The sequence below is a fragment of the Phacochoerus africanus genome, chromosome 5 (genome assembly GCF_016906955.1).
Source record: "Phacochoerus africanus isolate WHEZ1 chromosome 5, ROS_Pafr_v1, whole genome shotgun sequence".
Taxonomy (NCBI): Eukaryota; Metazoa; Chordata; class Mammalia; order Artiodactyla; family Suidae; genus Phacochoerus; species Phacochoerus africanus.
Genome location: NC_062548.1, coordinates 42,794,727 through 42,818,680, shown reverse-complemented (window position 1 = coordinate 42,818,680; position 23,954 = coordinate 42,794,727). Strand labels below are relative to the sequence as shown.

Genomic DNA, 23,954 nt, shown 5'->3' with positions numbered 1-23,954 from the left:
ACACGGCTCGGATCCCGCGCTGCTGTGGCTCTGACGTAGGCCAGTGGCTACAGCTCCGATTGGACCCCTAGCCTGGGAACCTCCATATGCCGCGGGAGTGGCCCAAGAAATAGCAAAAAGACAAAAAAAAAAAAAGGTGGGGTTATTTTTTCAACACCTGACCAAGCCCACCTGCCTTCACAAGTCAGATGAGGGGCAGGGGCAGAGCTGGCCAGAATCCGGGGCCCAGGCTGCCTGCCCACCCCTGGTAGCCTTCAGAACAGAAGCCTCAGCCCAGTGGCTCTCAGTGCCTAAAGGGCATGAGGGTAACTCCCTGCAAGGTGACGAGCCAGCCGGAGCTCTGGCTGGGGGTCTCCAGCGTGCGGACCCCAGGGGCGGATGTGCGGTGTGGAGGTGAGCGGCATAATATCAGGAAGGTGGCCTGATGGCAAAATGGAGCCCACTCTTCTTGGCGCAGTCACAGCTGGACTCGGAGCCCTCCACGCTGGGCTCTGGTGTGGTTTAGCCAGAGACTGAAATGTCAGCGTTGTCCTGGGGCAGCGGGTTCAACATAAGCACCGAGACCCTGAGGACTCGACCCCTGCCCCTCAGACCACCTGCAGCCCCACCCTCTCTCCCTCGCAAAAGAAGGAAGCCAGGCAAGAGAGCAGAGGCCCAGGGCGGGGGAGTGAAGGGCCAATTTAATGAGAAACTACAAACCGAGACCGGCCACGATTCACAGTGACAGGAGGCCATGCAGTGGCAGTGCGAGACCAGGAGTGGGGCGGCAGCAGGATACAGCGGTCCAGGGGAACAAGTTCATGGACAACCCATTCAGGAAGTAAAGACAGTGTTGACTCAGGCCCAGGGCAGGGCTGGTGTCCCTCAGGGCACTTCTGCCACTTGTGGCTGGCTGCTCCTTCCTCATCCCAGCCTGTCCCCAGTCCAGCACTGCAGCTGCTCTCACTGCAGTGCCTGCTGCTGGGGCAAGCACCCTGGCAGGAGTCAGCCAGGGGCGAAGGGCCCAGCGTTACTGGGGAGAGGACCGTGGAGAGGGCACTGCAAATCTTGAGTGTGCATGAAAGGAGGCCCTCCTGTCTGTCATCTATGTTTCCAGCTGGGACACGCCAGCTACCAGGCAGAGGTGGTGCCCACACGCAGCAAGGACATGGTACAGACAGATGGGCTAGATTCCAGGGTGACCCTCACGGCCCTGGGGTTTGCAGTGATGTGGCTGGAAGGGGAGCTGGGCAGGGCCAGAGGAGAGTCCCTTCTAAGCAAGCTAGGGCCCAGTCCCTTAACCCATGGCCTGGAGGGGAGTCGACGTCACTACCTTACCCCAGGTGGCTCCTGGGCACTGGTCAGCGTTCCTGAGAATTCTGAGCAACAGTCTTTCCTTCTGATGGTCACACCTGCCTCTAGTGCTCCAGAAACACACAAAGGCCTGATGCCGCTGTCCTGCTTGGGTCCTCCCCCCACTCAGCCCGGCAGGTCAGAAATGACCCCACTGCAGGCCCCGGGTCTGCGGAACCAGCCATTGCTCTGGCTGCTCTGGCCCCAGGGAGACTTGGGACCAAACCTGTACCTGGTACAGAAATGAAGGAAGAGACCCCGACAAAGAGACCGTGTGAAGAGACCACTCCCTGCTTATCTTCGGATCATAAACACCAAGCAAACCAGCACCACATAAGCTCAGCGCCATCCCCCTGCCGCTTGCTGACCCTTGGCCTTAAATCTGACAGAGTTTCTGTCAGGAGAGTCAGATGCTCAGGGAAGGGCGAGGCGAAGGGGACAAGACTTCCAAGGGATGGATGGTGGAACGGCCTCCACCCCCAGGTGGGAGCGGGGATGCGAGCCACTGAGCGCGGGGAGCAAAGCACAAGGGGCCAGACTGACAGCAGGGAGTCCAGTCCCAGCTCCGTTAGCACAGGCGCTTGTACGTGTAGATGTAGGCTTTGCAGCTGGGGCACGTGTGCGTCACATCCTTGAAGTCGTTGATGAGGCAGGGGATCAAGCAACAGCCCAGATCACACCTGCATCAGAGACGGGAGAGAGGGAGGCCTGAAGAGAAGGCACCGCGGGCCCGGCCTCCTCCAGCCCCACCAGTGCCTGCACCACCTACCCCATGAAGCAGCAGAAGAAGCCCAGCACGAAGTTCATCAGGCCGATCTCATAGGAGATCTTGGTGGTGATGGCCTGCTGGCAGTGGGGACACACCGTCTGCACGGGTGCACCCTCAAAGATCTCTCCCTGCAGCACTGTCACCGTGGTGGCAGCCCCTGAAGGGACTAGGACCGTGGCCGTGTGGCCCCCAGGGCCAGGGTAAGGCCCCGGCGGGTAGGGCCCTGGCGGGTAGTAACCCATGGGTGGGTGGGGGCCTGGAGGAGGGTAGAAACCTGGAATGACACAGAAGAGGGAACAGAGACAGGTCACTGGCTTGCCACCTGCCCCAGGTGAGGCGAGCACAAAGCCTCAGGGCCCCCAGCACCCACAGACATAGGGCGAGGCCTCGCGAACCAAGACAGAGATGCTGCTTGGTCCAGCCAGGTGTGGCAGAGGCTGGGAACAAGGCCCAGTCTCTCCTGGTCTTAGCTTGACGCGTTGGCTCCCTTGCCTCTGACACGCAGTGGACTGGGCTGTGTTCCAGGACGGTGACCACAGGAGGGAGAGCCATGCCATTCGCTGCCTCTCCGCCCCCCACTAGTGCAGTCTTGCTCTGGAGCGCCAGGGACCAGCCCGCCCGATCAGGGCCCTTCTCTGAAGAGCTGCTGGGTGAGCAGGACCCCAGGCCTCCTCCGCAGTCTCAGGCCTGCAGCACCTGCACAGCGGTACCTCGTTCCAGGGCACCTTCCCATGTCCACTGTCCAGACCCACAACTGGCCCTGTCTTTACACACAGACGGCAAAGGCTGGTCAGCGCCTGGATGACGCGCTGGGTGGACTCCTTTCCAGCTTACCTGGAGGCATGTAGGTGCCCTCCGCATTCACATGTGGGGGGATGAAGCCGGGCTGGGGCACTGGGTAACCTGGTGGCTCATAGGGTGGGGGGCCAATGTCTGCAGGGGGCATCGACATGCCTGGTGGGGGCTGCATCACTGCTGGGGACGTGCGGCCTGGACAGAGAGGGACAGGGAAAGGAAGCTCAGGGCTCCAGGCCTCTAGCAGAGCCGAGGGCTAGGGACAGCTGAACCCTACCTGGCGTGGGTGGAGCACCACTTTTCTCCTCCAGAAGCGGGGCTGTGGGGCCTCCGGGGTAAGGAGGGGGCGGCTCATTCGACATCCTCACTGCTTCTCCTGGACCTGGAGGAAGAACCCAGAGGCCATCTCCCCTCCCAGCCCCACTCTCCCCGCCAGTCAGGCAAGTGGTGTGTCCTCAGAGCCACTCTAGCAGGTGCCCCTGCCCTTGAGGCTCAGGCCACCTTTCACTCCTTTCCGAGTAAATCTGCATGCTGGTGAGGGGCTGGGGCGGACTCCTCCTCCAGGAGAGCCGACTGGGCTCCCTCTAGGCCCCAGAGATGCCCCACCCCTGCCAGTTACTCAGCCCAGAGCCACCCTCCTCCCACCTCTGTGGTCATCTGCACTTCCTGTGTGAGCTTGGGGGCCCTGTGAAGCGGACAGAACCCAGCAGCACAGGAACCTAGTCTAGGGCTCCCCCAAGGCAGTCTGGCTCCCTGCAGACTTAGCGAGTAGGAGCCCCTGCACCAGGGCACCATGGCCGGCTGGTGGGAGGGGGTCTGGGACTTTACCTCAATTCCTGGGTACTCAGAGGAGACAGGCAGGTGAGGCTGGGTGGACACACAGGGCCCTGGGAGCTGTTTCAGAGGAGAAGAGGCAGCACTCAGCACTGGGGCTGGGCTGGGCCTGGGTACCTGGCCCCATGCAGGCACCCTCCCCTGTGCAGGCACCATTATGTCTGGTCCTCCGTCCCCTCCCACTCCAGCCCCCCCTCCCCTTCCCACAGCCGCTCTCCCCAGGGCCACGGCTGATCCTCTGTCCTCTCCTCACCAGGCCAGGCCCAGAGCACCCTCACACACACCCACATGCCCTGGGGGATGGAATCAGAAGCAAGGGCTGCTCCCCAAGGCAGCAGCTCTTTGTTTATGTTGGGAGTGAATGGGGTGAGAAGGAAGGGGATAGTGTCAAGTTGCAGGGGAGCCCTGCCCCTACATTCTGTCTCCTTTAGTAAGGCACTTCCTTCAGCAGTATAAAACGCTAAAAATTAGTAGCTTTTCTTTTTAGGGCTGCATCTGCAGCATATGGAAGTTCCCAGGCTAGGGGTCCAATCAGAGCTGCAGCTGCCAGCCTACGCCACGGCCACAGCAACGTCAGATCTGAATTGCATCTGTGACCGATGCTGCAGCTTGTGGCAACGTTGGATCCTTAACCCACTGAGCAAGGCCAGGGACTGAACCCGTATCCTCATGGATACTAGTCAGGTTCTTAACCTGCTGAGCCTCAATGGGAACTCCTAAAAATTAGCAGCATTTTTCAGTAAGACTTTTTTTTTTAAAACTGAAATAATACGGACTAGGGAAAAAAAAAAGCTAAACAGTACAAAATTATATACAGCGAAAGCATGTTTTTAGTGCGGCTCTCGCTAGGGCCCACCAGTGTTAAGTTCAGCACTCTAAGGGGATGGAAGGCCCCGTGTAATCCTGCCAAGGGAGAGGGAGCATGGGTCAGTAAGTTTAAATATTAAATTTTACAAATCAGTGGCAGGTCCAGAGGGACTGAGTCCAAGCAACAAAAGAGAAAAAAGATAATCGATTTCATCAAAATAAAAAATTTGTGCTTCTAAGGACACCATCAAGAAAGTGGGAAGATGACCTAGAGAATGGAGGAGAAATTTTTACAAATCATCTATCTTATAAGAGACCTGTACCTTTCAGAATATTAGGAAGGACTTTTCTTTTTTTGTCTTTTTGCCTTTTTCTAGGGCTGCACCCACAGCATATGGAGGTTCCCAGGCTAGGGGTCTAATCAGAGCTACAGCTGCCAGCCTACACGACAGCCACAGCAACGTGGGATCCAAGCCGTGTCTGTGATCTACACCACAGCTCACGGCAATGCCAGATCCTTAGCCCACTGAGCAAGGCTAGGGATCGAACCCGCAACCTCATGGTTCCTAGTCGGATTTGTTAACCACTGCGCCACAATAGGAACTCCTGGAGTCCCTTTGGCAATGACAAAAATGCTGTCAAACTGACTGTTATGACAGTTGCGCTGCTCCGTGAACATACTCAAAACCACTGGGGAAATGGTATGGTGTGTGGATTACTGTATGTCAGTAAAACTTACTAACCTGAAAGAGAACAAAGTTGCCCAAGCTCATCCCCCTAACGCAGCCACTCTGCGTGTCCCTGCTGGTCTGTAAGCACATCTATGTTTTTAAATAGTTGTTGATGTGACAGTTTGAAATCCTTTTAACTTTGTGTCACATGTATTTCCTCCATCTTGCAAGACTCTCTGGCCATCAAGTTTAATAATTTTAGACACTGGCTCACCACTGCTTACCTGGCCAACCTTTATGTAAGCCCTTAGAGGTCCAAGGGTATGGACCTTTTATGCCTTTTGTGAAGGATGATGCCCATTTATAGTATAAAATTTGAAAACTGCTGTTATCACTGATGTAGAGTGTAAGAAGATGTGTGGTTACATTTCTTTGATCCCTAGGAGGGAAAACATCTTTCCAAGTTTATAAGTTATATGCCAGGCTCTTGCGAGTTGCTGCTTAGAGTTATTCTTTGAGGATGTGAATGGAGGCCAAGAAAAGAAGGGCCTGGCTGGGGTTCCGCAGCTCATCAGAAGCAGAGCCGAGCCAAGGACCTTGGCGTGACTCTTCTACCCCCAAGTGCAGGTGCCTTCCCACAGCCCAGGGTCAAGAAGAGCACACAGCAAAGCCTCTAGAGGACATCACAGAAGGTCCTTGTCCAGGTGGCACTAGCTGCGCATGCTGAGCCTGAGGCCTTTGCCCAGGCCGCTGCTGGTCAGCCACAGCCATCAGACGGGGAGAAAAAGGCTTGACTCGAGTCTGTGGAAAACTGTGACATGCTGTGTCTGTTAGAACACAGGCCAGCACCTGCCATCAAATCTCATCACACCACCAGGCATGCCTCTGGGGTGGCTCACCAGGGAACTGGGGGCCCTGGGATGTGCTGAGTGAGCAGGCTGGGAGGAAAAGCTGCACTGCATTCACGAGGTACTTGAGCACTGTCGGGTTCTGGGATCGAGGAACCAGCCTGGGTCCTCTGGGTCTCTCTTTGGGGAGCATGAGTACAGACACATACCACTGAGGATGCAGGTGTGCCTGTCTTTTCATCAGAGTCACTGGATCTAGGAGTTCCCACTGAGGTGCAGCAGATTAAGGATCCAGCATTGTCTCTGAAGCAGCCTGGGTTTGATCCCCAGCAATGGCGCAGTGGGTTAACGGTTCTGGTGTTGCTGCAGGTGCAGCCTGGATTCAGTCCCTGGCCTGGGGACTTCCATATGCCGTGGGTGCAGCCCAAAACAAAGTTGGCAGATCTAATCTGCAGTCTCCTAGAAGGCAAGAATTCAGCATCTGGAATCCCACCGTCATAATGATGGTATGAGCTCTGCACACAGGGCGGAGCCTTCGCTGGTGTCCACCCGACCCTGAACCGTGCCCTGTCCCTGAACAGGCCGCCCAGACTCCCAGGAGGCGCACAGGGAGGCTTCCCTTCCAGACCCTGACTACACACAGCCCTGCGCCCCGTCCCCTCCACACAGCCCTGCAGCTGCCTGCCTGAACGGGGGCAGAGACAGGGGGAGGCCCTTCTATCATCAAAGAGAGGTGTCTTGAGAAATGGCTCTCACAGATCTCAAGAACTTAAACCCCAGTTCCCTCAGTGCTTCCCGTTATGAAACGAAGTGTGTGTTCCCACACTGTGTTGTCTAAGATGTAATAAAGACCTCAAGTCCAAGAGCAAGAGTTTTCCAGTAAGAAATGTGCACCACACAAGTTAAGCTACAAGTGCAAACGCGGAATCTGAGCTCATAGCCCGGGCAACTGCACGGCCGGGCAGGTGCTGGAGCATCCGTACAAGAGGCTGGGGCAGGGGCTGAAAGACACTTAGGTGTGCAGTTCCCAAAAGAGAGAGGCCTGGGGTCCCAGGAGCTCAATGAAGCCAGCCCTTCAATGAGGCCTCTCAGCTCTTGTAGCTGCAGACTGTGAAGAAACTGCTGTCTGAAAGCCCAGTGTAAGCCGAACAGGAGCTCCTGGGGGGCCCGAGGATGTGCCACGGCACACCCCTTTGTTTTCTCTGCATTTCATGGATCATAATGATCATAAAATACCAGCTCTCTGAGGACAGAGCTGAGCGCTCGGCAGCTGGCCAGCCAGCGAGGCACTGACCCCAGCAGCACGCAGGCATGAGGGTGGGAGACACAGCCAGGCGAGAGCCTGCCCACTGTGAGGGTGGAAATGACCTTGAGACACGTACTGTTGGGTTCCAGCAAAACTGCCTCACTGCCCCCCTGCCAACTCCAGCCCCACCAACCCTAGGCCATGTCTGTGTCCAACACAGCACTCCAAGCAGCCCGAGGAACGCGGCAGCTACGAGGAGAGGACCAGTCTTCCACTGTAGACTCAGGACAGCAAGAAACCAAGAACACCCCCGTTCACAGAGGGACAAGGATGTGCCCCATGTTAGTGGCCAGTTAATGGGTAAACAGGGCGAGTGGGGAAAAGTGTGGCGATCTGGAGTCAGCCCTGGCCTTGAGTCCTGAGCCGCTCCTCCTGCGGAGCTGGGACTGGAACCCCCACCTCCCAGCCAGGCTGCGTGCAGAGCAGTAATGATGGCAACGCAAGCCTGGCACCTGGAAGGCTCACTGTGTGGGGGACAGGCCACTTTAGTCAAAACTCTCGTCCAAGGGATGAAAATGCTCTTGAACCAGTGGTGACGGCTGTACAACCCTGTGAACCACTGAACTGTGTGTGTTCAAGGGTGGATTGCAGGGCATGTGAATCCTATCGCAAAAAGAGCTGGGTCCTCCCAGGTGGCACAGCAGGTTAAGGATCCAGCATTGTTACTGCTGCGCCACGGGTTCAGTCACTGGCCTGGGTAGGTATTTTTGCAGGCTGCAGGCGCAGCCAAAACAAAAAACCAAAAAACCCAAGAAACAAACAAAAAACCCAAAGCCCACCCAGGTCTAGATATTCCTGTCTGTGTGTGCACAGATATAAATAAAAGGGATGGAGAAGGAACACCCCGGACCCAGATCATCCCTCCAAGCTTAAGAGCTTGGTGGCCGCCATCCAGAAAAGAAAGGCTCTTCCTTCCTTAGGTTCTGTTTTTGTTGTTGTTGTTTTTTTAAATAAGAAGGTATTTGTGCATTATTTGCATAACTAAAAATAAAATTTTGAAAATATCATTTTAGAACAGGTCAGTGACGGGCAGCTTCGATTCCCAGTGGCAGAGGGAGGAGGGATGGGGTCTCTGCCTCCTGAGTGCTGATTTCAGCTGCTTTCCTCCGGGTCGCTCAGTCCCTCAGAGGAGGTAAAAGCACCAGACCACCAGGCCCTGGGAATTCCGCGCGTTCCGCTCCGCTCCCAGCTACTCCTCCTCCTTTACTGCACAGCGTGCAGCTGCTGATCCAGGGCCAGAGTCCTGCCAACTCACAGGTGCCAGGGGGTGCCCCGGGGCGGGGGGGCTCCTGTGGGAGCTGGGAGGGCCTCGCTCCTCCCGGGCTCCAGCCACTGCTTCGTTCTGTGGTCTAAGCTGCCCTGCCTCACTGCGGGGTGCCAACCCTGCCCCAGACAGGACCTGCCTTGGAAAGACACCAGCACCACCTCCTGGAGGACAGCCAGGAGCGCAAGGGTAGAGTGTGCGGGTTCCTGGAGGGCGAGACAGACGAAGAAGAAGGTACCCAGAGGGAGGCTTTGGGACGGTTCCCCAGTCTCTGCTAGAGCAGCGGTTCTCAAACTTCGGGGCTCAGGATTCTTTTACACTCGATGACTGAGGACTCCAAAAAGATTTTGGTTTTGTGGGTTATATCTATCAATATTCACCTTACTAGAAATCAAAAATGAGGAATTTTTAAAAGCATTCACTAATTCATGTAAAAATTAACTCATTACATGATACCATAAATGAAAATTTTAAAACTACTTTCCAAAACAAACTTAATGAGAAGACTGGCATTATTTTACATTTTTGCAAACCCTTTAGAAGTCTGGCTTAAGAGAAGACAACTCATATCTGCTCCACCACCCAAGCTACGAGGCTGTCTCGGTTGAAGCGAGAAGAAAACCCGGTGTCCCACAGTGAATAGGTGGGAAAGGGAGAGGCGTCTGAATGGTCTTTTCGGCGAACTGTGGATATTCTTCGGTACTGCACCCAAACGTGACAGGTGGCAAAAGCTTCCAAAAGGTTACAATATGGAATCTGAATCTTCAGCAACAATTTTCCATTACATCAAAAACCACTGGGCTACTCTGTATTTGGAATGGATCTTTTACACATGACCAGTTTTTTTGGTGTTTTTTTTTTTTTTTTTTTTTTTTTTTGCTTTTTAGGGCAGCACCTGCAGCACATGGAGGTTCCCAGGCTAGGGGTTGAATTGGGGCTGCAGCCGCAGGCCTACGCTAACAGCCACAGCAACACCAGATCCAAACCTTGTCTGTGACCTACACCACAGCTCACGGCAACACCCGATCCTTAACCCACTGAGTAAGGCCAGGGATGAAACCGGCAACCTCGCGGTTCCTAGTTGGATCTGTTAACTGCTGCGCCACGATGGGAACTCCTACACCTGACCAGTTTTGTACAAGCACCATTCAGGAAACACTGGTCCAGAATTATGAGCCCAGATGGTGCAGGTCTAGCAGTGTTAACACACCTCATCATACGCTACGCACAGTGCTCCCATGCATGGTATCACCACCATTCCCATCAGAAAAATCTTTAACTGGCCTGCCTGCTGTGGCACAGTGGGTTAAGAATCCGACCATGGCCAAGGTCGCAGCTGTGGCTTGAATTCAGTCCTTGGCCCAGGAACTTCCACATGCTGCAAGTGTGGCCATAAACAAACAAACAAACAAACCCTTAAACTATGAAACTCACGGTGGCAGATACAAGTTTTATAAACTTCTAACATTTTCATTTGAAAGCTCAAATTTTACCATCGGCAACGAACAGAATAACACACTTATCATTAGCAACATATACAAAAAACCAAAAGGTCAATTGTTTCCCTTGAATTAGCAGGCTCACTTTATTCATTTTCAAGAAAATGTCTCCCAAATCCCCAAGTCTCAAGAACCAAAGTTCATGTGTCAGTCGTTATTTTAAGAAATACGATTTCCCTGGTGGCACAGTGCGTTAAGGATCTGGTGGTGTCACTGCGGTGGCGTGGGTCACTGCTGTGGCATGGGCTCGATCCCTGACCAGGGAGCTTGTGCATGCTGTGGGTGTGGGGAAAGAAAAAGGAAGATGGAGCTCCACAAAAAAGCTAGTTCAGCTCACACACATGCTTTTTCCCTTGAGGCATCCGTCATACTTGGTACATGTCCTCTCTTTTCATCACATAAAACATTAAAAAGATGTGTACTCGAGAGTCCAGATGAGTTCATTTTCACTGCCTTTTCTTAAGTGAAACTGGCGTGGACACAACCACAACAGCGACTGGCACAGCTGGGTGCGGAGCCTTGAGCAGAGCGAATCCTACTGCGGCTGTACCACCAACGCAAACGCTGCCACCATGAAAACAGTCAATATGACGATAACATCTTGGTGCTGTTATAAACACAGCTCTGACCTTCAGCTGCTGGAAGGTCCTAGGAAGCCGCCAGGAGACCGCACATCACCTTTCAAGAGCTAATGGGCTAGAGGAACGCCCAAGCCGTGAGAGGGTACCTGCGGGCAGAGCAGGGCCAGGAGCATGGACTGCCCTGTGAGTCTCTGAGCTGGCCGTTGTCACACTAGGCTCCCTTCCCAGGGACATGCCTGCTGCACCGTTCGGGGCTTTAAAGGAAGCATCAGGCGAGCGCAGAGCCAGCTTCGCTGCTCTCCAGCTCTGTGTCCTACGGGGCCTGTCTCCTCTTCTGTAAACAGGGTAGTCACGCCTGCCTCTCAGGACTGGGCCTGTTTTACAGTAGAGAGGATGCAAACTGCACGGAGCAGTAGCCTGAGGCCCAGCCCACAAGAACACTGGATAAACCGCCCCTGCTATTGTGCTCATGTATTATGAACAACTTCCAACAGGAAGGAAAGCAAAACAGGAAGGAAACCACTTCTGCTCCCACGTGAGGGGGTCCTGGCTTGCACTCCCCAGGGACCCTGGCCTGAGCGGCGCAGCCCAGCAGTTCACTGTGGGCCGGCCAAGTTGAAGCCAATGGCTTTGTGGGGCCACTGAGACGACTTCTAGAAAGGAAGGGGTACCAGCAGCCCTCCTAAAGGGCCATCTCTCCTTCCAGGCGCTGCCCCAGAGCTCCATGGACTGCGACGCCCTGTGAAGGTCACTCTGCCCAGACCCTGGGTGCAACAGCTGCAGAGCCTGGTTTCCTGGGGCCTGGCTGGGCTGGCCTGGCCTGCCCAGAGGAGCTCACCATCCCCTGCCCCCCATCTCAGCAGCCATGGCACCAGGATGCCAACTGGCCTCAGAGGGGCTCCTCTGTCCCCTAGGAAGCAGGTTCTAGGCATCTGGCCAGGAGAAGGGCTTGGGGGTTTGCTGGGGGAACTGAAAGGCAGCTGTGTGCCTTGCCCAGAGCCTCCCATCTGCTGAGCCAAGGAGGTGCCCCTACTCTGAGAGGGGTGGAGACTCAGGGTGAAAGCCAAGCACCCTGCTGGGTCTCCTGGGGCCAATCAGAGGATGGGGTTGGGGGGAAGGCCTGGCCCCCACACCATCCACACCCTGCCCACCCACCGTGGAGGCTTTGTGAGAAGTGAGACACAGCCTGTGGACAAGCCATGGAAGGACTAGGCAGCATGAGGTGTCCTCACAACTGGGGGCCTGTTCACCAGGGATGACCATTGACTCCCTGGGCAACGTCACGTACCGTCCTTGTCCTCTTCTCCCAATCCCCAGGGACAGGAAGTCTGTGTGGGAGTTCCTGTCGTGGCTCAGCAGAAACAAAACTAATATCCATGAGGACGCAGGTTTGATCCCTGGCCTCACTCAGTGGGTTAAAGATCCAGCGTTGCTGTGAGTTGTGGTATATAGGTCACGGATATGGCTCGGATCTGGCATCGCCACGGCTGTGGTGTGGGTTGGCAGGTACAGCTCTGATTAGACCCCTTGCCTGGGAACCTCCATGTGCCGCGGGTGTGGCCCTAAAAAGACAAAAAAAAAAAAAAAGGAGTCTGTGTGGTGCTGTGTGGTGGTCCCTTACCAGTGGCCCTTGGAGGGACCGTGCTTCCTCTGGGAACAACCAGTGTCCTTGCTGACCGTCGAGGAGCATCTACTTTGTGCTGGGCATGGGCTGCCAGGTGGCAGGGCATGACAAGCTCAGTCCCTGCCTTCCAGAAGCTGACCACTGAGTTCAGGAGACAGGCATCAAACACAAACCTAATTACACAGTGAGACCAGTGGTGTCTGAGAAAGTACACTGTGAAAATACAGGAAGATGAGACCCGCTCTGGGTCTGGCAGCATCTCTCTAAGCAAGTCAGGGGGCAGGAGGTGGGGGTCAACGAAACCAGCAGGCAAAGGAGAGGATGGGGCAGCAGCAGGACGGTGAGTCACAAGGCCTCAGGAGGGAGACCGCCTGCTGTGGGTGGCTGGTCAGCAGCCTGGGGCCATGCAAGCCTCCAGGCTGCCACAGGGGCACAGGGTGCAACGCTGCTCTGAACCGCGCAGACCTCAGATCCCCAGGGGGGACCGGGGCCAGTAGGCAGGACGAGGACCCCCAGAGCAGCACCCCAGCCCTTCCCCTCCGAGCGGTGTGCCCCCCATGAAGCATCCTCCCCCCCCAGCCTTCCTTTCTGGACCAGCGGTCAAGTTCGGAGAGGCCCCGATGGACACTATGACCCTGCGTAAGCGCCAGACCTCCGTTTCCCCACCTAGAACTGATTGAGGGCAGCGGAGTCTTTGCCAAACTGTTCTCAGGCCCTCTTACAGGTGCGTCACCACATGACTAAGTTCTGGCCAGTGAGTCCTAAGCAGAGTGATGCACCTTCTTGCTGAAAGGTGTAAAAGGAAGCCGCCTCTGCAGGTAGATGGACCTTGTGTCCTCGGGCCCTCCTGCCTGCTGCAGGGAGTATGGATGCAACAGCCCCAGCTGCCATGCTTGACCACAAGGTGACCTTGGGGACGGAAGGCCTGCTTAAGGACAACAGAAGATGCCCGGGCCCTGGATGGCCATGGAGATTCTATTCAAGCATTGAACTGACAACCTCTGTATCTTCTTTTTTTTTTTTGGCCGTGCCCATGACCACTTCAGTTACCCGCGCTGCTACAGTGATAGTGCTGGATTCTCAACCTGCTGCACCTCCTGCATCTCGTGGTGAGAGAGAAACTAGTTTTAGTGTGTTACTTTGGGTTTCCCTAGTAAATGCAGCCAGACCTAATCTCGGTAGCAAAGAGAAACAGAAGAGCTAGTTTTCGAGCAATTGTCAAGTGCACTGTAGCCAGAATCTCCCTGTGACTGCTCAATCTCCAGTTACTTATTAACAAGGAAGTTAATAAAGAAGTACTATTACAAATAAATGGTGCTTCTTGGGCCTGAAGATATGTAAACAAGTGGCTGGTAGCTGAAAAGCTCCTTTACCACTTCCCACTCCTGGGCTTCCTCCGGCTCACACAGCCTCCACCTCCGCCACCTCCCGCAGGCCACAGCTCGCTGAGCAGCCCCCCTTGGTGCCAAATGTAGCACTCGCGGGACGGGAACCCGGAGTTCAGCCCCTTTTCCACTGGCCCTACTGATGGAGGCAGGACCAGAGCCTCTCCCTCCCTCACACAGCGTCACTGGTGGCTTCGAACTACTTCCTTTTTATACGTGAATGCAGGTGAATTCTACACACTCCAAAACAAGCCCGACACAGAGAGGACCAGAAAGCAGATCTGGTTTCCCATCTGTCTGCTCTCCTCCCCTCAGCCCTGCACGCTCCTCCCGGGTGAGTATCATGGCTCAGTGGAGCCAATACATCAGCCTCAGCCAATGGCCCCAAATGCTGTGGCCACAGTCCTCCATGGGAGGCCTGAGCTCCACTGTCACAGGTCAAGCTGGACAGGCAGAAACCTCACCTGCCGGTGCCCAGGCCCCAGGTCCCACCCAGCCGGCCAGCTAACGTTTCAGCCTCAGGTTTCTCATCTGTGAAAGGGCAGCTGCCGCCCTGACACCGAGTCGTGACGGGGCCTAAGTGAGGTCATGGATAGAGCGTGCAGCTCAGAGCCTGTCACAGTGTTCACTAAACACGCACCAGTGTTTGCACAAATACAACTACTTGCATTCATAGCGACGCAAGCAGAGCATGGGAAAGGAGGCACACAATAAAGCAGCAGAGAAAAGGCTGGTTGCTCTTAATCGGACATGAAATCAAAAGGCAGACAGGGAGTTCCCATCATGGCTCAGTGGTAACGAACCTGACTAGCATCCATGAGGACGTGGGTTCGATCCCTGGCCTCACCCAATGGATTAAGGATCGGGCGTTGCTGTGGAGCTGGGGTGTGGGTTGCAGACGTGGCTGGGATCTGGCGTGGTTGTGCCTGTGGCATAGGCAGGCAGCTGCAGCTCTGATGCGACCCCCAGCCTGGGAAGCTCCATATGCCATGGATGAGGCCCTAAATAAAAGACAAAAAAATAAAAATAAAAAAGGCAGACAGGACTGACACAATGGTTCTAAGTGAAAAAGCAGCAAGACTTCTAGGACCTGGGATGATGGCAACAATACTTTATATCACACGGAATTCCTGCCAAGCAAACACCTGGACTCCCTGTGAACAGTGTCGGCAGCAAGTGGGTCACAGCGGAGTGGCCTCACACAACTCCTCCGGAGGCCCATCTCACTACCCGGATCATCTTTTTAACACATTAATTCCATTTGGAGGCATGTGTCCTAGAAATAAACGGGAACACATTAGCAACAATTCACATGTAAAAATGTTTCTATATATCAATGGCTTTTTTTTTTTTTTTTGGCTGAGCCTGTGGCATGCAGAAGTTCCCAAGCCAGGGATCAAACTGGCACCACAGCAGCGACCTGAGCCATAGCAGTGATAACACCAGGTCCTTAACCCGCTGGGCCACACAGGGACTCCTGCATATATCAATGTCTTGATGCTCAACCCAAGGCACTAGTTACCCACATGGTTAACCTATACAAGGTAACTATATTCATGCCCCCACAAATGACATAGACCTGCTTTTACTGACAGGGAAAGATGGACTTAACACAGCACCGAGTGAAGAAGGCATGCAGCCGCCCCGCGTACATGTGACTCCTGGCCAGGAGACGTGTCTATTTACACAGTGCTTACATGACAAATGTTAAGAGTGGTGTTTTTTCTGGAGAGTGAGATTTCAGATGATTTGGTTACATATAAACACACACACACACATAAAGTTTTTATTTCTGTGCAGCTTCTAGTTTTGCTACGGTGGGCAGCTCCTTCCTCAAATGCTCACTCTACCTGTGTTAAACTTAGGTGTATTCTTTCTTGGTGCAGAAAAGGTGCCTCTGATGTAATCTCAGTCTGTCTGGAGGGAAAGAAGCGCTTCAAGGAGCAAACCCAAGGACTGGGCTTTCCTCTCACTTCAGTTTTGTAGGAATCTGGTAACACAGGTCAGTGCTCTGGGACAAGCCACCTCTCAGAGCTCCAGTGAAACTGAGGGTCTAGCCTGTGACGCTGGAACATAAAGGCCATCCAAGTTAGTTCCAGCCTCAGAGACCCTGCCTGGAGAGCCAGAAGGGGACGAAATCCCAAAAGACACAGGACAACGCTGGGACTGATGGTGTCTCAGAGGCCACGAGCCGGCACTCAGAGCACAGACCCCATCCTGCCCTCGAGCCGCCTCCCAGGCAGGCGGAACAGGGCGCAGGGGCTTGGCTCCTGCTACTCTACGGCTGGCACAGAAGAGGGAAGTAGACAGGAGGGGGATGAGGAGCAAAGGGCAGAAAACAGATGCAGCTGCAACCACGAGTGAATAAACAAGTCGTCTGCACCTGCCGGACAGGCAGGACTTGGAAACCAAGAGGTTGACTAATTTTAGAAATGCGACGAGGCTAAAGAACCATCACGTAGGCAAAGCGGAGCCCGGAGAAGAAAAGCTCCTTGTCGCGGTCTTCGGTGAGCTGACACACAACGGACAGTCTGTGGACTGACTCTATTGCAATCAGTCACCTGAGATCAAGACATACCATCCTAACGCAGGAAAAAGTGCTGGGCCCTTAAATGCAGCCAAGCCACGTGGCCACTACAAGGTCCCCATCCAGCTGTAGGAGTCTTACTGGAGACAAACCCTGCTGGCCTCGCTGGCCCAGAGGGGGAGCTCAGCCTACAGCCAGGCCCTACCCAAGTGCCCCCATTCTGTTGGGGGCGGGGGGCAGGGACCTCCATGCTCCCAAGGGCATGGCTTGGCCTTTCTGCCTTCACGTGCTTCGAGTTCCCGGACGTACCCCTCGTTCCCGAGAACCGTGCGGCAGTGTCTGCATCAGTCAAGCTCCTCCAAGTACAGGCAGCTCTCGATTCTTGTACACTAAGCGCCGTGGGATGAAGAACACCAGCTGCGGGCAGTCCGGCAGGGGACACTCCTAGAGGTCACTGGGGTGGAGTCAGGGATGAGAAGAAAAACCCAAACCAGCAGACACGTGGCAGACTAATGATTATTCCTGGCGGGAGCCCTCACAATTGCAATGGTTAGATGTTGCTGTAAACACCCTCTTTGAAGGGCACATGTAAGAAGTTCTATCACAGGACCGATTAAAAAAACAAAAACAAAAACCACAGGACTTCCTGGCCATGGTACAGCAGAAACGAATCCGACTAGGAACCATGAGGTTGCAGGTTCAATCCCTGGCCTTACTCAGTGGGTTAAGGATCTGGCGTTGCCATGAGCCGTGGTGTAGGTCACAGACGCGGCTTGGATCTGGTGTTGCTGTGGCTGTGGTGTAGGCCAGCAGCTACAGCTCCGATTCGACCCCTAGCCCAGGAACCTCCATATGCCACAGGTGCACCCCTAAAAAGCAACCCCCCCCAAAAAAAAAACAACCCACAGAACAGTCCAGGGATACACACTCCAGTGGAAGAGTCCCTGGAGCAAGGGGTGCTCAGATGACCGGCACCCAAGAGTCTTGAGGGGCTGGGGTCCATGACGAAGACATGACATCCACAAAGGTGAAAGGAAGAGCGGGAAAAGTGCTCTGGGAAACGTGGGGAGCAATCTAATCGGCTTCTGAAGTTACATCCAATGACACAGAACTCGAAAGTTTAACTCAATTCTTATCACTCCAAATGGACATCTGATCCGAAGAGTGAACTCATGCCACTTGGGACAGTTTGGGATCTTCTCCTAGAGGAGATGGGAGGGATGGGGACACAGCAAAGAGACAAAGTGGGATTAAACAGATGACTGTAAGTGAAGGAAACAGTGAGGGAGATCCTTGTAGGGTAACGATCTCTCCAGAAAGCAGGCTTGTTCAGCAACAAAACTGCGCAACAGAAGCATGAGACAGGCCCCCAAACAATGAAACAACGATGAGACCTACGTCCTGCCCAGTGAGGTCGCTAAGTTAATGATTCCTAGGACAGGCTTCTCTGCACACACTAAAAACAAAACCACAGGGACGCTACCATCATGCCGAACCCTGAGATGATTTACCACTTTCAATGTACATTACCGCCTTTTTGCTCATTTACACCGCACCGGGACAGTCAGTCTGACCAGGTGGGGCCAGGGAAATGCCTCTGTTGGACATGGAGGAAGAGCTGACGATAGAAGCCCGACATCTACTCGAGAATAAGGAAGAATGGAGTTCCCATCATGGCTCAGCAGTTAACAAACCCAACTAGCACCCATGAGGACACGGGTTCGATCCCTGGTCTCGCTCGGTGGGTTAAGGATCCGGCATTGCTGTGAGCTGTGGTGCAGGTCGCAGACGCAGCCTGGATCTGGCATTGCTGTGGCTGTGGTGTAGGCCAGCAGATGCAGCTCTGATTAGACCCCTAGCCTGGGAACCTCCATATGCCGTGGGTGCAGTGCCAAAAAATATCAAAAACGAATTGAGGAAGAAGGGGGTCTTCTCCCCTCCCCACCCTTCCTTTGATTGTGAAACCGGAGCCCACTAAGTTCTCGGCACGGCCCTCCCTGGCCCACCCACTTGTATTTCTCACAAGCGTCCTACACTAATAACCTCTCCCCTCACCTGTTGTTCTGCTTCTCACTGAGTTCCCTCTGCGCTGAGACAGAAGATCCTACACTTTACTCAGTCCCAAGGGGCGTTCTGCCGGTTTCAGGAGCTCACGTCGCATCTGGGCTTGTCTTTCTTTTGGCCCATGTGTGTTTCTCTATGACTTGCACATCTGGAGGCCACTGGTCAGGGCGGAGGTGTCTTGGGGGATCACAGAGTCCAAGGGCTCAGCTGACAGGCATTTGGTCTCCAGACATTACTAAGCACCCACAAAGGCGGTGCCCCCACCCTCATCCCCGCCAGCCCTCCTTCCACTGCACCCAGCTCGGCCCTGTCTCTTAGCTCACACATCTTCCCAAACATTTCTCAAAATTTTGCCTGAGCAGGATCTCAAACACTCAATCCAGGGCCTCGCACAGTGGAAGTCCACTGTACGAGTTTACACGGATTTCACTGCACCCACAAGCACAACGGAGAAGCCACTGAGCTGGCCAGCCCCTGCCTCTCCCCCTGAGGGCAGGGCTGGGGGGGGGCGTGCCAGCTGAAGCCTTCACAGGGCACCAGGACCACGAGCCGGCTGGGGAACTCAACTCCCCTGACGACCGAGCCCAAGCAGACCATGGAGCCCAGGCAGACCATGGTCCGAAGCCTCGGGACTTCACCAGCCATGATTGTGAAGGGACGGCTGAGGGGCAGACACCTGGCAGGCCTTCTGCCTCAGGCACTTTCCTAGGCCCTGAAGATGGGAAGCAGCTATGTTCCCGGCAGCATGATTTAGGGGGGAGGGGCAGGGGCAGCAGGTGGGCAGGTGCATCGCCTGCCAGTGAGGAAGGGGAGCAGGGAGGGAGGGGTGCTCTGAGAAGCCAACACTCAGGCAGACAGGACGGAGTGAGGAGAGAGCCTGTCCAAGGCCATGGAAAGGTCCCGCCAGGGGGAGGTGGCAAGTGGCGAGGGAAGAGGGGCCAGGGCCAGTTTGTTGGCCAGTCTGCTGAGCACAGAAAGGGGTCACAGTGCGGGCTCGGGGCAAAGCAGATGCACAGCCAGAGCCTGACATGCAGACAGACACTGAGGCCTGAGCCTTGGCCCGAGCGGACAAGTCACGGGAGCAACAGAGTCTTCTAGTGCTAGGATTAGCCGATTTAATTCAGCAGAGCCATCTCTACCCAAGTTTGTATGCTTATTCTTTCTTTCCAGTGACCACCTATTTGAAAAGACTGAAGATTCTCGAGTCTAATCCAGCCAACATTTCAGGGGCCCCTTTAGGACGTCACTCAGCACCCTGGTCCTGCCTTCGGGGAGCTGTGGATCCAGCTGGGAGGCCAGCTCACACTAGAAAGACTTATAAGACACTCAGCAGAACCCACAAGAGAATCCGGGCAGCAGGTGCTCCAGGTGAGAGAAGGGGCGGTCTGTGGGTGGGGGCAGTGGGGAGGCTTTGGGGAGCAGTGGGCCCTAGGCAGGCCCTGAGAGAAGGCAAGCAGGGGTTCCAGGACTGGAGCAACAGTCACTGAGAGCAAGGGGTCAAGGGCCCCCAAGCCAGAGCGGCAGCCCCAGGAGGGCAGGGATGGCATCGGGGCTCATCTTTCCATAGCACCAGGCAGCATCGAGTATCACTGGACCAGGTGGACAATATACAGCCCGGCTGATAACCGGGGTGGGGGCTCTGTGTCCCCCGCCTGCAGGCCTGCTGCAGTCCCAGTCCCCAAGAGAGGTGCTGCAGACTTGTCTCTGCCCCTTGAACCCTGCCCTGTCAGCAAGCCCTGGTAACGCCATGGTTCAAAAAGCTCTCAGATCCACTATCTCACCTACGGGTCAAGGTTTAGGGGGTAGAGTTTGGACTTGGCCTGTGTTCCAGATCTCTCTACCCTGCTACACTCCAGCCACCCCAGACTATAACTCGCCCTTTGCCAAACAAACCAACCCCCACTCCCACCAGAGACCCTGCCCTCCGCCTCCAAACCTTTCCAGCAAACTCAAGCTTTTCCTGGAGCTCCTGGCAGGGAAATCCTTTGTCGCTCACTGTCATCTCCCCACCAGAGGACACTGGGACTCTCCTGTCCCCAGGGCCCGGCTCAGTCCTGGCCCAGGTGTGTTGAATAAGCAGGCCCCTGAGGGAAGGCTTCCTGTGCTGTCCCCAACCCAAAGGCCCACCGCCCACTGCCCTGGGCCCGACCACGCCTCCGCCGAGTGGGGGTGTGCACTGGCTTCCTGTCGAGAGCGCCCCAAACCCAGACAGGCAAAAAACCCTTTCTGGAGTCACAGTCAACTCCATGGAGCAGTTTTCACAAGGCGGACAGCGGAGCCCCCATGTCCGCAGCCCCCGCTGTCTCAGGAGAGCTGGGTTCAAGGCCCCGCTTATCTGGCAACTCCGGGCAAGTGACCTGGCGTCCTGGCTGCCTCCTTAGCCAAGAGACACAGAGGTGCTGGGCGATCTGTGCGGAGCCGGCCCGCACACAAGCAGAGATGCAGGGAGAGCTCGGCCGGGTGGGAACGAAGCACTGCAATGACACTCCACCCCCGCCGGGCCCCGACGCGCGAGGCTGGTGCTCTTAATGTTATTACAACCGTGACAACCACTTTGCGTCTTCCTGAAGTCAGGAAGGGTTAGAGATCTCCTCAAACCCCACTCAAGAAGACCCCCCCATCCTTCCCTACCTCCTCCCACGTTCCCTGGCCTCTGCTTCCTCCCGGAAGGAAAGACAGAGACACTGGGACAGATCTCAGCTCAGATTGGATCCACACTACTGCGTTCCCAGCAGGCTCGCCATCCCGACTGGCCTCTGAGGACACCTCCCTGCGCTAAGAATCGACAGTCTGTATCAGCCAGTGGACAGACCCCCCAGGAGCTCGCGGCGCCCGCAGATCTCATCAAAAAGGTGATGAGCTTTTGATGTCTTCTGGAAAAATGTCCCAGTGTTACCCAAGACACATCACACCCGCTCTCGTGGAAAGAATCAGCCTGGCCCTGCACGTCCGCAGCCCGCGCTGCACAGCTTCGTCCGCCTTTGCTCCGATGTTCGAGGCCCTGGGCTTTTCGGCGCTTCCAGCTCTTCGTCTGGCCGGGGTGCTGCTCTTCTCCTATTGCAGAGGGAGCGAGTGAGGCTCTGGGAGGGCAAATGCCTAGCACAGCTTGGGAGTGACAGAAAGGCTTCCAGTGTGGTCTGCGGCGTCTAGGCAGTACGGGTCCCAGGACCCCAGCATTGTCACCAGAGCCTGATGACTTAGAGTAGGAGAGGCCGTGGGTCCACAGGCTCAGGGGCCGACCAGACCCGCATCTCCCTATGTGGGGGCCCTCACAGGGGGACAGGCTCTGCCGACCACAGGTCCCAGGCCAGGTGTCCCCATCCTCTGCAGCTCTAAGTTGCACTGCAGCCTTGACCGCCTCCAGGGGAGATGCGTCTGGAGGACTCCAGACTGTGCGAGGCCTTCGTGGGATCCCAGAAACCGGCGCGTCTCCCTTCCGTGCACTCACTTCCAAGTCCCTTTGTGGGGATACACTAAGCCTCATGCCACCACTACCAGCCCAGCTCTCCTCCCCACTAAGAGCTCCCGCTGCATGCTGCCTTCTCACTGGCACAAGTGCCATCCTCCCTGCCAGGGCAGAGACATCGGTATAAGACGCCATGACTTTAACGACCACGCTCCCCTTTGTGCCATGTGAGTAAAAATACGTCCACGCCCTTTGAAGAGTGTTTCTGAAAGAGAAGACAAATTTTCCCAGGACCTGTCTCTTCTCTCTCTCAGACCACAAACAGGGTTAGGGGCTGGCATCTGTGGCTACAGAGCAAAGGACCTGGGCCAAAGGACTCAGAGCTTGTGAACTGGGCTACGCAGCCCTGCACCCCAGGAGCTTTAGAAAACACATCGAACCAGCAGGTTCAAACCCGGTGAGCTTAACAGCATAAAGGGCAGAAATGGCACGCAGGCTGATCACTGACGTTGATTCTGCCACGGTGACCTGCAGGGCCACCTGGCCTCTGGGACACATTCCCTTCGCTCCCCCCAAAATAGTTTTGTTCCCTGAGGTATTATTCTATGTCACACAATCCACGTTTCTGCTCTTAAGGTTAAGAGCCTAAGAGCCTGCTGTTTTCAAATCTTTGTAAGAGGACATGTAACTCTCTTTCCTGGTTCCAGAGGCCCAGCCTATGGAAAAATCTCCAAACTTCTAAGCTCCTCAGGGATGGGAGAGAGAAAGACTTTCAAATACCCAAGGCTTCTGTTAGTGGAAAAAAAAAAAACAAGAATTCTAAGACTCTACTTAGAAGTAAACGCACGTTTAACTGTTTGGGAGGGCGAAAGACATACCTGCGACTTACTTTGACACATAAACAGAAACGCAAGCTGGACTGCTAGATGGTTAAGATTGGTGATGAAGTACAGTAACTGTTGGGCATTCTAGGTGGTGGTCTATGGGCATTTGCTCTAATACTTCTTCAAGTTTCCTGTATGTTTGAAAGTTTTCATAATTCAGAGTCAAGCAGGGGGCAAGGCCAAGCTGGCATGCCTCTCCCCATCAGCTCTTAGGTGAGCCCCGAGGGAAGAAACAAAGCACCAAGGGGAGAGGTCACACATGCCAGGCACTGCCCTGCCAGCAGCCCACAGGATACAGACAGAACAGGTACGCTAGGCCCCAGGCCCTCCAACCTCCTCATTCCAACACAAAGGTTCTCAAGCCCTAATGTGCCTGAGAATTGTCTGGGGGAACTTATTAAATAGAGCCTGGGGCACATCCCGCAACTGCTACATCTGAACCTCTGGGAGTGAGTGTCCTTTTAACAAAGGCCCCAGTGACTGATGCAGATCTTGGGCCCGCAGTGGAGAAACAGAGGCTTGCTCCTTACCTGACACCTGTTGAGGGGCCTCCTGGAAACATGTAGAGGGAAAACAGAAACACGCATCCCCTTACACAAACCAAATGCCCCAACCCCGGCTCGCATGACGCCGAGAGTTCAGCCACACCAAGGTCCTCGAGGGCATGAGGCTGGGCCCAAAGCTAGGCCAGGTCACTGCCTCCATCCCTGACTCCGCCGGCGTGTGAGGCCGAGAGTGCAGAATTTGACAGATGTAGCCAAGCCGGCGCGGGCGGGGGAGGGAGAGCCACGCGGGGCCCCTCGGGCCTGCCAAGGTCACCATGGAGCTTCTCTGTCGCCGGGACCCTCCTCCCAAGGCCCTCTCCTCGAGGAAACAGTCCCCTTGGAAAACCAAAAATGGTGTTTGCCCAATCTTTTGTGCAGAGGATGTGGGAGGTGTGATAAGCAGGACCGCCGGAGGAGCCGGCCAGCAGCCTCTGGGACACCGATCCCTGCGCCCGCCCGGGCCTGGCTAAGCTGTCACCGCAGCCCCGCGTATGGTCAACCCAGCGACAGTACGACGTCAAAACCCTATGGCCGCTATGGATCGCATCGGCGTTCTGGGAGGAGGTGACCTGCCCGCTGCGCCGCCCCCGGATCCCTTTACCTCGAGAGGCCGGGAGCCCCGGACCAAGAGAACGCCGACAGAGACGCGGTACAGGAGCTCGGAGGACAAGACCCTCAGCCTCGCAGGGCTTTGCGCGCACGCCGACCCCCGCCCGCCCAAAGGCCTCTGGGAGATGTAGTCCCTCCCCGAGCCCGAGACTCGTTCTACGGGCCAAGTGGACCACAGGGCCCGGCGTGCACCGCGCGGGCGCC

At 55.4% G+C, this 23,954-nt stretch overlaps 1 protein-coding gene across 1 annotated transcript; it reads right to left on the bottom strand.

Moving 5' to 3' along the window:
- Nucleotides 1–640: 640 nt before the first annotated feature.
- On the bottom strand, nt 641–23,871 carry CDIP1 (cell death inducing p53 target 1). Its single transcript, XM_047780635.1, has 6 exons — nt 23,743–23,871; nt 3,725–3,790; nt 3,174–3,278; nt 2,936–3,091; nt 2,102–2,375; nt 641–2,012 (listed from the first exon to the last, which is right to left on the bottom strand). The coding sequence occupies exons 3-6, from the start codon at nt 3,256–3,258 to the stop codon at nt 1,901–1,903; spliced, it is 627 nt and encodes a 208-aa protein (XP_047636591.1). The 5' UTR covers nt 3,259–3,278; nt 3,725–3,790; nt 23,743–23,871; the 3' UTR covers nt 641–1,900.
- Between the last annotated feature and the right edge of the window lie 83 nt (nt 23,872–23,954).

Bases quoted from the DNA above. Each gene is read 5' to 3' on its own strand.
- CDIP1 (XM_047780635.1), bottom strand. From the start codon at position 3,258: ATGTCGAATGAGCCGCCCCCTCCTTACCCCGGAGGCCCCACAGCCCCG. The intron at 3,092-3,173 runs GTAGGGTTCAGC...CTCTCTGTCCAG, and splicing joins TGGTGCTCCACCCACGCCAG to GCCGCACGTCCCCAGCAGTG. The intron at 2,013-2,101 runs GTAGGTGGTGCA...TCTCTGATGCAG, and splicing joins TTCTTCTGCTGCTTCATGGG to GTGTGATCTGGGCTGTTGCT.